This window comes from Camelina sativa, chromosome 15 (assembly GCF_030686135.1).
Source record: "Camelina sativa cultivar CO46 ecotype springtype chromosome 15, ASM3068613v1".
In the NCBI taxonomy this organism is placed as follows: Eukaryota; Viridiplantae; Streptophyta; class Magnoliopsida; order Brassicales; family Brassicaceae; genus Camelina; species Camelina sativa.
The window spans coordinates 30,548,925-30,563,391 of NC_141894.1; the positions used below are offsets into that span (position 1 = coordinate 30,548,925).

The window sequence follows — 14,467 nt, forward strand, 5'->3', positions numbered from 1 at the left end:
ATACTAGCTAACACTATTGTAGTACATGTAATTAAAAAAACGATATGGGGTAAATGTTTTTTTTGTTTTTCCTCTCTCTGTGGTCGATTGTGTTGTCCTAGTAATACTACTAGTCGGTTTAGCCATTCATTTAGCAATGTCATTCCATCAAAAACAACCTTAAAAGAACAGCATGACAAAACCTAGTTATAAAAGCTTGCCTTGTGGTTGTGGATGTGTTTTCAGGTCTGTAGCTGTTGGAAATGGAAATGAGCCATTCCTCAAATCATACAGCGGAACATTTGTAAACCTCACATTCCCTGCACTTCGAAACATATATACGATAGTCCTTTTAGACATGTTGGTGGAAAGATCGTTCAGCTTTTCCATTGAAACTAGTCTACTGAACGCATGTGATATCAATATCCATTTGCTTCATTACATTGGGCGCAAACAAAAGAAAATCTTGATGGACGCAATCAATTGCATTTGCTTTTGGATTAGACAACCTAGAAACTAAAAAGGTACAATGAGAATTTTTTTGTGAAGCACTATTGGGGACCCCAATTTGGGGTCAATGACAGACCCACGTGAGGAGAAATGGGGTCAGATGACCTGCTTAAATAGTAAAAAAAGAATATTGTAAGCTCTTAATTGACCTCCCTAACACGAGTTCGATGCCATAGTATTTCATTTTAATTTGATTTTTCATTTTTGACATTCTATTAATATTTTAAATGACTCCCTAATGGTAGTATAGGATTTAGGTAGAGAATACTTGTTGATATCTAGATCGGTCACAATTAGAATGTTTAGTTTGGTAAAACGGAGGTCCAAGTCCTCTTCTATTAATTGGTGCCGGGGCACAAAAGACGGGTTACAACACAACTTAGACGAGTTATAAACAATGGACGAATACAATGGACGAGCTACGGGTTCGCCTATTCTAGTTCTGGACGAGTGAGAGCTTTGTACTTGCTATCCGTGTTCTTCTTCCTCTTTCGATCCTGTTTCTCAAAGATGGTACGCCTGTACTTATAGGGAACTGTGTCGGTTCGTCCTCCAAAAAGACCAAAATACCCCTCCTTCCTAGGAGGTTTATTTTGGGCTTTTCCTTGGGCCAGGCCCCCTTGTTGGGGTGAGGATCTACCCCCAACAGTAGTCCCTCCCCTTTATCCCTAGTTCGTAGTCTTCAGGCGAAGGACCGCTTACGGTATTTGGAGGGCTCGTCTTCTCAAACGGCCTCGTCGTTTGATAATTCAACTTGTTCGGGTGGTCTTGGGTCGTGGCTTTGATCGCCGAGCTATTAAACTCAGGACAAGACTAGAGGAAGCGAAAGGTCACGCGTGAGTTTTCTCAGTTCTCGATGTTTGAGGTCGAATCACGCTATGCGGTTCTTGACGCGCATGAGTTCCGGAAGTCGTACCGTCGCTTAAACGCGTGCTGTAATGATTGTGCCCCTAGAATCTTCCATCCCCTCCTATAAATACTGCTTTCTCCTCTTCATTCCCCTTATCCTGTCTACGAGTCATCTTCTGCTCTAGATTCTTCAGGTATTCCTCCTCCTCTTTTTTTAAGTCGTCTATTTTCTCTTTTTGTTTATTCAGCTTCGATGGCGTCTCCCGGATCCGTTTCTTCCGACTCTGCTGAGAGTCACCTTCGCCGAGCGACCTCTTCGGATTCAGATGGTGGTGATAGGCCGGGTCGCGATACGCGGGGATCGTCGCCGAATCCTCACTCTGATTCGTCGTCCGATTCTGCTCTTATTGCCAAGCTTCAACGCCGGGCTTTCTCTCACGCGGCGACGACGAGTCCGTCCCAACTTCCTTGCGAGATCCCCACCTTAATCGACGAGGATTTGGACGAGTCTTGCATTCCCGAGGATTGCATCGTCGTTCGTGGGTCATTGCCAGTTATCCCTCGCGTCGCTAGGGTTAGGAGACACGTTTTATCATATATTCCCAAGACAAACCTCAAGCTTAACTTGGCTCAAGATGCATTAAGGCTCGGTGGAATTTCTTCTCCTCTTCCTCCTTTTATTATTCCATCTCCGAATCAACGTCCTTGGGATGCTCCGGATGGTTATATCTGTCTCTCAGAGAAACTGTTTACCGAGTGTGCGATCAAGTTTCCTCTCCCTGCTTTTCTCATGTCGTACTTTGCCAACCGTAAAATGGCGATATCTCAATTTCGAAATGCGGTTGGCATCTCTATCTTAGCCGATTCGGTGGGGATCAAGCTTTCGGTCGAACACTTTGAGGAACTTACCCGGTTTATTTCTATAAATTGAAACAAAACTCCTGGGACCTACTACGTTGGTTCGAGGAGGCCGGTACTTGTTGAGGGGACAAAGGGAAAGACCTACAACTGGAGCGGGTCGTACTTCTATATGAGAGTGATTCCGGGGATTTTCGAAGATCCTTCAATTCCCTTATACTCTAGGTGGAATCTTGCTTTGTAACTTCTTTGTAACTTCTTGTGCTGTTTTCTTTAATTATTAGGACTAACTCTCTTTCTTCTATTTTGTAGTTTCTGTGCCAAGGTATCCACTTCCTTATCCCGCTGCTTTTGGTGCTGAGGTTGACAAGATCAAGTCGACAGGTCCTTACGTTTGGCCGGGTACGACTCGAGCGAGGAAGAAGACATCAGTGAGGAAAACCTCGCCGTCAAAAGCAAAAAGTTCTAAGTCAACGAGTAAGTGTCTTAAGCGAGTTACGGGTGACTGAGCTATTTTTTTTTTTTTTTTTTTAAATATTCACGTTAATTGGCAGGAATGGGACGTCTGAACATGGATATTCCCGACATGTCAACTCGGCTTCGTCGATGGGAAAGAAGACTGCCTCGTCGCAGGAAGTTCATCTTGCTGAGGCGCGTGCGGAAAAGAAGGCCGTCGTTCCTGCCTCGCCCCGAAGCGTCAGGTTGGCTCAGCTGGAGCACTTTCTTTGGAGAAAGGAAAAGATACCTCTGCTCGTTCAGATGCTGATGGCCGTGCTGGGGTGAGTATCCTGCAAAAGAGGAAGGATGATGTGGGATCGTCTGGTCCTGACTCGTCCAAAAGGAAAAAGGTGGCGGACTATGAATGGGATTTCCGCTATACGACGGGAACTCGCTCTCTTCCGAACGACTCTCAGTCTTGTGCCGAGTTGTTTCGTAAAACTCACTTTGGTTCTGGGCGCCTTATGTCGGTCGATCGGCTAAGGGAGAGGGACTCGGTTGCAGATGTCGCAAAGACATCGTTTGAGGTTCGTTCTTTCTTTTTTTTTTTTTTTTTTTGGTGTTGTCTGTAGTCTTGGTCGTCCTTGCGAATCGTTTTAACTTCCCTCATTCTGCAGCTGATTGCGACGATTAATCAGGCGGTTTCCCGCTATGAGCGCGACATTCTCGAGTTAGAAGCTGCTGCTGCCGAACATCCTGATCCATCCGCCGAGAAGGTCAAGTGGCTCTCAGATTAGCTAGCGGCGGCCTTGGGCTCGAACAGAAAACTGAAGGAGCAAAATGAGAAGCTCGAACGTGGGTATAGCGGGTTGATAACCGAGAGGGGCGAACTTCTTTTTAAGCTGAGAACTGCCGAAGAGGCGCGTGATGAGCTAACGGTGGCGTTGGAGTCCGAGACGAAAAGGTTGCGGGATCGTCGAGATGACTATGGTCATTATGTGAAAGTCACCGCTTATCGTCATCTCGCTGGTTGTGCTCAGAGGCTTCTGTCAAAGCATAAGAGGTACGCTGATGCCTTCGAGTCTGTCCGTCCGAAGTTTTTAGAGTATAATCAGGCCGTCGGGAATGTACGTATGCTGGAGACACTCATTGCAGACGGTCAGATTTCTCTCTTGACTGACGGGGTTTTCGAGAGGGCCGAGGGTGTTGCTGCTCAGCTTAGAGAGGAGGTCGAACAGGTTTTCGTTCCCGACATTGCGGACGCTGACTTCAATATGTCCTCGTGTTTCGAGTCTCCCTTCCCAGAAGTGGAATGGGTCAAGTCGCCGGGTTTTGAGGAGACTCGTCATGAGTGCGAGGACGGGGCGTCCAGCGGCGAGGAGGAAAATGCGGACAATGGGGAGAATGTCTTAGCGGCAGAAACCACCGGTACTGATCAAGTGGAGATGCAGGATCAAGGTGTCACCGGCCAGGATGGGGAACAAAACGTGCTGGTCGACGATCGAGCTGAGGATGAAGATAGGCCGATTGTCGTTCGAGGAGGACAGCAGGACCAGCAAACCTCCGCCCAAGAACAAACTGAAGGCTCTCCCGTCGACGGGTTGATTTGAAGAATCTCCCGAAATTATCTTTGCTGCCGTGTTCGGGGGTCGGCTCTCCGTATTTATCTTACTGCCGTGTTCAGAGGTCGGCTCTTCCTTTCTATCTTTTAGCCGTGTTTGGAGGGTCGGCTCCCCCTTGTTGTTTTCCCTTTTTTTTTTTGCTGTATTTTGGGGGTTGGTGCCCTATGAACTTTCAACGCGTGTTTGCATTGAATTGCCTTGTCATTTAATGGTTGTGAGTTCCGAGGTATTTCTTATCGGTCGCTTATTTTTCAAAAATTGTGCCTTGCACTTGTATAAATAATCTCCCCCACTAAATCTCTTTTGCATAGAACACACTTCTCGATTCATCCCGTGTTTTGTAGGAAAGAGAAATTGCTCTGATGCCGGTGACAACGAGGTCGATGTGGCTGCGAAGGACCGATTGCTGGATGAGCGCTCTCGTCGTGAGTTATTGTTTGCAGAAGTAGTGATACCTAACCTTGAGCAGGGCGACCTTGAGGTTATTGGTCGAAGGTCATTTGAAGAACGTGCGGATATTGATGTTTGTCGAGCTCGTATCGACGTTCTGCGTCGTTATATTACTCAGCTGGAGAGCACTAGTCATTACTTCTGTGAGAGCAGTCGTGCTGAAGGGATCTGCACGTACCTAGAGGAGATGGTTGCGAGAGGTGATGACGTTCCGATGAACGTGCTGAAGGTTTGAAGGAGTCGTGCTGTTACTGGCAGACAACGATCGGCGGGTTGGAGTTCAACGAACCTTCCAACGCCGATCTAGGAATTGATTGATTGGTTTGTGTGTAGTGTTCGTTCGTCGAGTTTTATTTTTACTTTTACTCTTCCCCCCTCTTTTCTTTTTTTGGTGTGTCGTAATGGGGTCGTCTCTCACATCGGACTATTGTTGTTGTTCTAATAAATTTTCGTCTTTTATTACTTTATTCCATCATCTATTTAAGTTATGAGTAGCGACTCGGTTTTTCTAGGTGCTCGTGCGAGTTGCGACTCGGCTGATTGGCTTACTCCTGTCGTGCGAGTTGCGACTCGGCTGATGCCATATAATTAGGTGCGACTCCTGATGGTCGGCTTATCCCTTTTGTGCGAATTGTGACTCGGCTAATGCCATATAATCAAGTGCGAATCTTGATGATCGGCTTATCCCTTTTGCGAGTTGCAACTCGGCTTTAAATAGTACCTCGGAACGTCGAGTCATTACCGGGCCAGGATAATAACTAAAATAGTTTGCGAATAACGACGACTCAATCTTATGAGAAAAGAAAATTTATTTTACTGGCAGTTGTGTCCCGTTAAACGGGACTGCCTACGTACCCTCCGATCAGGAGGGATCAAGCCGCTCTTAGTTCACATTATATAGTTGTCTGAATTAGAAAGAGCGAGCTGAACATAGCCAAGCTTGTGTTTTTTTGTTTTTTTTGTTAGTAGTAGTAACGCTTTAAATGCATGGAGTTCCAAGACCTTGGCACAGGTTCGCCGCTCATTGTCAAAAGCTCGAACACGCCAGGATGGACGACTTTGGATATCTGGTATGGACCTTCCCAACTGGCTCCCATTTTTCCAGCATTTGGCTCGGCGGTATTTTTGAAGACCTTTCGAAGGACAAGATCTCCTTCGTCAAAATGCCGATTGTGGACTTTCTTGTTGTAGTACTTGGCTGCGGCGAGCTGATAGTTATGAATTCGCAGAAGTGCCTTATCGCGCTCCTCTTCCAACTCGTCGAGTCTATCTAGGAGCATCTGACTGTTGAGGGCGGTGTCTTTGACGAGCATTGTTCGTCGAAGACTCGTACTGCCGACTTCGGCCGGCGCCAGCGCTTCCATTCCGTAAGGTAGGGAGAACGGAGTTTGGTTAGTTGCTTGCCTCGGGGCTGTGCGGTATGACCAGAGTACTCCGTCAAGCTCGTCGACCCAGGCACCTTTCTTGGCATCCAACCTTTTCTTCAAGCCGTCGAGTATAGTTTTATTTGTTGCCTCGGCCTGCCCGTTCCCTTGTGGGTACCTCGGCGTTGATTTCCTCAACTTAATTCGCCACCTTGCGCAAAAACTTTTGAATTGCAAGGAGATAAACTGTGATCCATTGTCGGTAATTATTTCGTACGGGAAGCCGTGGCGAAAAATTATATATTTCCATACAAAGAGTTGGACGTCCCTGGCTTTGTTGTTGGCATAGGACTCGGCTTCGACCCACTTGGTGAAATAGTCGGTGAGGAAGAGTATATATTGTTTTTGTCTGGATGTCGGTAATGGGTCGATGATGTCCATTGCCCAACGCATAAAGGGATAAGGAGCTATGCCGGCTCGCAAGAGTTCGGTTGGCTGATGAATAATGGGGGCATGTCGCTGGCACTTCTCGCATTTAGCGAAAAAATCTTCACAATCGGATATCATCGTTGGCCAGTAATGACCATGCTTTTTGATTCGTAGTGCCAGGGCTCGGCCACCCGAGTGGTTACCTCCGGCTCCTTCGTGAGTTTCCATCATGACACGCTCTGTGTCGTCGCCGTGTATAAATAGCAAGAGGGCTCCTGACGCGGTCCACCGAAGTAAATAGTTTTTCAATAAGGTATAGTGGGCAGCTTTTGTCTTCAGTCATCGTTTGGCCCATTTGTCTGTTGGCACGTCGCCATCGGCGAGATATGCGTGGATTTCAACTCGCCAGTCCATCTTGTCGTTCTTTGAAGGAGGTTCGCACTGTCGGCGCGACGTCGCTGTTCGATAGGTGGTTCTAATTCCATTAGGTTGGTGAAGAGCGAGGCATGTCTCGGCGTGCGTTTCTCCTATGCTCGGCGTGTCAATGCTTTCGACTAGGATGATTCGTCGAAGGTCCGGGTCTGACGTCGAGGCGAGTGCTGCTAAAGAATCGGCTAGGGCTTGGACAAGATCCTAACGACATCGAGGTAAGCGGCCATAGTTTCGCTTTCTGTATCGTACTCGCCGCTGAACTGGTTGGAACGAGTTGGGAATCGCAGAAAGCCCGACGATAAGTGCCTCGTACTCGGCGACATTGTTAGTTGCCTGGAATCGAAGACGGAAAGATTGCTCTAAAATTTCCCCGGTTGGGGAAGTTAATCGAATTCCCACCCCGGACCTGAGATGGGAGGATGCACTGTCCACGTGTAGGGTCCATCGGTCATCCGACGGATCGATGGGTGTTGGCTCGGCTTCGCCCAACGGTAATTCAATTAAAAAGTTGGCTAGTACTTGGGATTTAGCAGCTGGACGAGTTCGATACTCGATGTCATACTCGCTGAGTTTGATCGCCCACTTTATTGATCGACCGGACTGGTTCGGACTGTGTAGTATAGATCGTAAGGGCTGGTTAGTCAGGACGACGATGGTGTGCGATTGAAAATATGGTCGGAGCTTTCTTGCGGATGTGACGACTGCCAGGGCAATTTTTTCGACTGTTGGATAGCAGGTTTCCGCGTCATCAAAAGATTTGCTTACATAAAAGATGGGTTGTTGCTCTCCTTGATCTTCTTTAACTAGTACTCCGCTGACTGCTGACTCGGAGACCGCAATGTAAAGAAATAGGATTTTGCCGAGCTCCGGCTTGGCTAAGATCGGGGGGGGGGGGGGGTCGATAAATAACTCTTCAATTCATTGAACGTGCTATGACAGGCTTTGGTCCATTCGAACTTTCCTTTAGTTTTGAGAAGCTGGTTAAATGGTAGGCATTTTTTGGTTGATCTGGATATAAAGCGATTCAGAGCGGCAATTCGTCCAGTTAACCGTTGTACTTCCCTGGCATTCTTTGGCAGTGGTAAGTCGATGATCGCCTTGATTTGCTTTGGGTTTGCCTCGATGCCTCGCCTAGTTACCAGGTATCCGAGAAACTCCGCTGACTTGACTGCGAACGTGCACTTGGCCGGATTTAGCTTCATTCCATACTTATTCAAAGTATCAAAGCACTGTCGCAGATGGGTAATGTGGTTACTTGCACGCTGCGACTTGACGAGCATGTCGTCTATGTAAACCTCCATAGTTCTGCCGAGTTGCTCGGTGAACATCTTGTTAACTAGTCGTTGATACGTTGCTCCCGCATTTTTTAAGCCAAAGGGCATGACCTTATAACAATAGGTCCCTCTGTCTGTGATGAACGACGTCTTTTCCTGGTCGTCCTTGTGCATTAGGATTTGATTGTACCCAGAGAAGGCATCCATAAAGGTTAACAGCTCGTTGCCGGCGATTGCCTCGACGAGTTGATCAATCCTTGGCAATGGGAAACTATCCTTTCGGCAGGCCTTGTTAAGATCGATGAAATCCACACACACTCGCCACTTTCCGTTTTTCTTTTTGACGACTACCGGGTTGGCTAACCACTCGGGATACTTTACTTCTATGATTGATCCGGCATCGAGGAGCTTTTCAACTTCGTCGTTTACTGCTTGCAATCTTTCGGGACCTAGCTTGCGTCGTTTCTGTTTGACCGGCTTGCGTCGTTTAAGTTCGTGAGTCGTAACGTTTGGAACAATTCCTTTCATGTAAGTCACAGTCCATGCAAACGTCGAGATGTTGGTTTTGAGGAAAAGAATTAACTCGTCGCGCATAGCTGGAGTTATCTCCGTTCTGATATTCACGCATAATTTCTTATCAGTCTCGTCAAGATTTACTTCCTCTATCGCAGCAACACCCTGCTGGATTGGAGTCGGTTTTCCTTCCGTTGGTGACGTGCTGTCATCGCCGACCCGTTGCTTTGATTGTTATAACTTCTTTCCAGTACAAGTCTTATGCTCGATCAAGAAGCAGGCCCTTGCGCTTTGCTGATTTCCGCATAGCGTGTACACGCCTTTTGGGGTCGGGAATTTGACGCACTGATGGTACGTCGATGGGACTGCTTTCATCTTGTGAAGCCACGGGGTTCCAAGGATGACATTATAGATCATCGGTTTGTCGATAACTGCGAATCTGAAATATCCTGCCATCCCTCTCACGGAGATTGGCAGATCGATGGTGCCGATTGAAGCCGGTTAGAGAGTGGCATTCTGGCTTGATATCACTTTCGCCGACCTCCATTTGTGCCAAGACGTTCCTGAAAATCACATTTACCGAGCTTCCAGTGTCGACTAGGATTCTTGTTACTTCGCTTTCACCGATCAGAAGTTTGACGACCAATGGATCGTTGTGCGGCAGATCCAAGCCTTCAAGGTCGCTATTGTCGAAAGATATTGGCATGTTGTCAGAGTCGATCCTTGATGGCCAGGACTTCTTCATTTCAGCTTGCTTGGTGTAGTCCCTTATGGACCTGAACGAGTCGTTGCAACCTGCTAGTCCGCCCATAATCATGGTTATTTGTCTTATCGTTGGGGCGCTTATCGGGCTTGCGATCGGTGTGCGGTCGCTTTTCATGATTGATATCGTTCTGAATTTCCATCTCGTCTTCACTTTGGTTTGCAAGTGATGTTTTTGGTGCGCTTGGCATCGTTTCGTCCGGGTCGGGCTGTTTTGCTTCTGTTAGACTCGACGACTATTGCTCCTTTCTTTTATCGCTCCATTAAGACCATTTGGAGGTAACGACACTCTTCGGTTGTGTGGGTGGTACTCTGGTGATAATCACAATACGGAGTTGCGCTACTCTCACCTCCTTCGTTCCGGATGTACTTGTTTGCGCCGATCGCAAAGGTTCGACGAGTTCGATCTTGATTTCTGGTGAAATGTTGTTGTGGTTCGACATGTTCGTACCAAAGTGCATTTTTGAGCGCAACAATAGCGGCAGCATCCAGAATCGAGACATTGACGACGATTTCTTTAAATCGTCCGATAAAGGATCGAAGCGATTCATTTCGCTGCTGAGTTAGAGCGTACAAGTCGGCGTGGGAATTCATGTTCTCCATTAGAACAGAGAATTGCTTTAAGAATTCGGTTATCAGATCCTTTATACTGTCAATCGAACCAGATGGGAGTCGCGAAAACCAACTCAAGGCAGTTCCTGTTAGATGCTCGGCGAAAACTTGACAGGCTCCAGCGTCATATTCTGCCGGGCTGAACTGTAGAGGGCTGAGAGCCACGCCGAAGGTAAGTAAGAAGTCTCGCGGGTCGGTCGTGCCGTCTTAATAGCCCAGCCTTGGTTTGACTGCTCGTTTCACTGCTGTTGTAGCGAGTCTTCGAGAGAATGGAGTTCGTTGCGTCGCTTCGAGCATGAGTTCTACTTCGGGTGCTTTGCTCGTTGCTTTATGGAATATTGTTTCCATTTCTTGAATTTTCTCTCTGATTTCTCTCAGCTCAGTGTCCTTTGACCCGTTGTTTTTTGCGTTAATGCGTGGGGTAGGGTTAAGCTCCAGTCCACTGTTTTGCGTATGCGATCATGGCATTGCTCTTGCTGAGAGAAAATTCATCGGGTTTTGCTGGATGTTGTGAAGATAGTTGATCTCATCTTGAGAGCTGACCTGAGCTGCGGTGAGTGCGTCCAACCGGGTGTTGGTTCGCTCTTCTTGTTGGTCAAGACGCGTTAAAATCCCGCGGAACAGCTCGTCAATACTGGAGACGGGCTGGCTATTGAGCAAAGTGAGTTGTGCAGGGATCTGCGTTGGCTCTGCGGTCGTCGGACTTGTTAAGTTGGTCGCGATGACGAATGTTTCCTGGCTTTCCACGGTCACGACCTTCCTTGGAGCATCTGGTGTTGGGAGGACTGTTTGCTCTGCTTGATCCGTCGCTGGAGTTGTCGTTCCCCCTGACGAACCAGCTTCCTTGCTTCCTTCTTTGTCGACTGTTGTCATCTCGCCTAGTCGTCGTAGGTCCGTTCTTCAAACTTGTTAGAGAAATTCGACTTGGCTCCCCCTACCTGGCGCGCCAAATTGTTGATGTCCAGATCGGTCACAACTAGAATGTTTAGTTTGGTAAAAAGGAGGTCGAAGTTCTCTTCTATTAATCGGAGCCAGGGCACAAAAGACGGGTTACAACACAACTTAGATGAGTTATAAACAATGGACGAATACAATGGACGAGCTACGAGTTCGTCGATTCTAGTTCTGGACGAGTGAGAGCTTTGTACTTGCTATCCGTGTTCTTCTTCCTTTTTCGATCCTGTTTCTCGAAGACCGTATGCCTGTACTTATAGGGAACTGTATTGGTTTGTCCTCCAAAAAGACCAAAATATTCCTCCTTGGGTTTTTCCTTGGACCAGGCCTCTTGCTGGGATGAGGATCTACCCCCAACAATACTAACACGCAGAGCCGTACTTACCTTCTACGACTAAGGAATCGTCCAAGTCTACAAAAAAACAAATCATTACAAGGCCACAATTTTATTCTAAATTTAGGTATATGTAATTAGTTTAATATTATGTATTAGATCGGGTATTAGATCTTTTGTTTGAGAAATACATAACATTGATAATAAAAAAATTCACAAGAATTTAAATGGTTAAATTTATTGTAGTAAGAGAGCCAGTTATAAAATTTGCATATATGAGTGATGTAAGTGATTCTATAAAAAAAAAATCATGTTTAAACATTTTTTATTATCGGTTTTCTTTATCAAAATAATAACAATCATCATAAAAATCACTTAATTTCTTTAAAACTATTTTATACTTTTATAAAAAATTATACTATTCAAAAAATGTTTTTTAATATTATGACGAATGTCGCATTAATTTGGGTAAACCCATTTAGATCCATTTAACTTTTAAGCGATTAATCAAAATACTATCATTAATAATCTCTAACTCATTTTTGAAATTGAAATATATAAAGCCAAGTCAAAGGCCACCCACCTGTTAAGGCATTGACATAAAATATCGCCCACCCACTTGTTAAGGAATCATTGATTCTAGAGAAATTTGGATTGTTTGATTGTTAATTTCTTTTGGCATGTTCGTCGTTTGTGCAAGAATATTTCAATATTCATTTAGGTATTGGAACAAGATTGTCTCGTTTTCTTTATTTTTGGTTATTGGTTTGTTGTACTTATTCTCTTGCCATAACCAAAATTGTTATTCATTTGGATTGGTAAAATTAGAGATGACATTGTCGTTCTAAAACCATTTCAAGGCCAATAAAATTCTAGGCATTCTTTCTAATTTTCACCTTCTAAAATTCTAGGCCTTCGAAAATCTAGAATACACTAATTCGATCTTTTTTTTTCACCGCATGAAGACCAAAAAACAAAAGGGGTCAATCATAATATTTCGTGGGAAAATTTTCTTTTCTTCTAAATGAGATCTTTCACACATATGAAGTTGTCTTAGAGGAAGGTAATTATGAGCTATATAAGATATTCAACATGCGGAATACCAGTTGTTGTTAAAAAAATGAAAATAAGATAAACATCAATCCATATATTTTGTATATTATTGTTGCTGTTAACTTGGTTTACATTTATCTATATTCCACCAACAATAGTGGTGAATACCAGGATCGTTAAGTTGGAGACCTCGTCTTCTTCTTCTTGGTACACATGGTTCGTAATTAATTTTATTTTATTTTTATATAATAAATTTTTGAAATTAAATTACTAAACAATACCAGATATTTTAATTATTACTTAAAGGAATATTTTATTTGTTTTATCTTGAATTTTAATCTTCTAGTTATTGATTAATATTATATATAATAAATTATTCATCATTTTCAAAAAAAGATTTAACAAAATTTCGAATATCTAGTTTACGCAATGTTTTTAGAAATAATTTTGTCAAATGAATTAATTTAGTTATATTGTATTTATTTTTAATTTTTTAATTAATTTTTAATTAAGGATGAAATATTCATTTTTTGCAATATATAAAGTACATTTCAAAGACTTAAAAAAACTTAGTATAGATTTCAAATTTTCTACTAAAATTAAGGTATGTATTCAAAAATTTTCATAATCAGCTTGTGAGTCAAAGCATTCTTAAACGATCAATGCTTTGAATCGTAATATTCATTTTCCTTATATGAATGTAAATCTAAAGCAGAATGCTTTGACTCACAAGCTGATTACAAAAAAATTTCCCGAGAGACATTCAACTGCAATCAAATAAAATAATATCCCTAGCCTTAAGTATTATTCTTTTTGGATTTATTTTTGGTAAAATTTTAGATAATAATAGTTTTAAATATATATATATATATATATATATAATTCACTAATATTCTTTAATTTTTTTCAATCAATAAATTTTTTTGAAAAATAAATATATATTTCGAAATATTAAAAGATTAATATATATTTCGAAATATTTAAATATGTTACTGAAAATTTGAGTATAAGTTACATAATTTTAATTTATTTTAAAAATTATTAACTTTAATAAAATAATCAAATATTGTGAGCTTTTAGAAAATAAATGAACAGTTCAAAAAAATTGACTATGTAACAAATAAATTAATTAAAAAAATAAATCGGCTTTTTTAATATAAGTCAACAAAGAAAAAACATAAATCATAAGGAATAAAATATAAGTGGACAATTCAAAAATTCAAACATATTAATAAGTCAACGTAAAATGAAATAAGTTTACAAAGACCAAACAAATCGACGAGAAAATAGTATAAGTCAACAAACAAAACAAATAAGTCAACATCATCAAAAGTCGACTATGTAAAAAACAATCAAACAAAAAAAATTCTAGAATTTAAAAATAAATCGATAGAAAAATAAATAATTGACAAAAATTAAACTTAAGTCAACCATTCAAAATATCGACCTTATTAATAAATCAGTGTAAAATGTAATAAGTCAACAATGAATAAACAAATCAACAAAAAAAATATAAATCGATGAACAAAAAAATAAGTCATTAGTTAAAAAAGTCGACTATGTTATAAATCTACTAGCCATAACATAAGTCAACTGTTTTAGTATAAGTCGATGACAAAGATAATTAAGTCAACATAAGTAAAAAAAAATAAAACGGTAGTTCGAAAAGTTGATATTATAAATAAATCAACATTGATTAAGATAAGTCTAAAACATTGGTATATATACATATATATATATATATTAGAAAAAATATATATATATATATTAGAAATTGTATAATCTTGACTTATTTATTTTTAAATAATTTAAATCTAAAAAATATCAACAAAAATATTTAAATTCTTTTTCCTTATACAAAATTTTAAGATCAAAAATTGATTTATGTAATCATTATTTAAAATACAATAAATACATTTTTGTTATAATTTATATTTATTAATAATTTATTCCGAATTTAACAATTTTAAAAAGTAATTTATTTTAAAATTTTAATTACTTTAAAAATTAAAATTTTAATTATTTTAAAATTTA

The 14,467-nt window shown here is 42.0% G+C and overlaps 1 protein-coding gene across 1 annotated transcript; it reads left to right on the plus strand.

Annotated features, from left to right (window-relative positions):
* Window positions 1-1,591: 1,591 nt before the first annotated feature.
* Window positions 1,592-4,244, plus strand: LOC147927360 (uncharacterized). Its single transcript, XM_087487423.1, has 6 exons — window positions 1,592-2,250; window positions 2,522-2,673; window positions 2,751-2,897; window positions 2,956-3,221; window positions 3,312-3,410; window positions 3,537-4,244. Exons 1-6 carry the CDS (start codon window positions 1,592-1,594, stop codon window positions 4,242-4,244), a joined length of 2,031 nt encoding a protein of 676 aa, XP_087343549.1.
* Window positions 4,245-14,467: the final 10,223 nt, after the last annotated feature.

Excerpts from the sequence above, each read along its gene's own strand:
- LOC147927360 (XM_087487423.1), top strand. The coding sequence starts at position 1,592 with ATGGCGTCTCCCGGATCCGTTTCTTCCGACTCTGCTGAGAGTCACCTT. Across the intron at positions 2,251-2,521 it reads CACTTTGAGGAACTTACCCG|GTATCCACTTCCTTATCCCG; the intron begins GTTTATTTCTAT and ends TTCTGTGCCAAG. Across the intron at positions 2,674-2,750 it reads AAAAAGTTCTAAGTCAACGA|GAATGGGACGTCTGAACATG; the intron begins GTAAGTGTCTTA and ends GTTAATTGGCAG.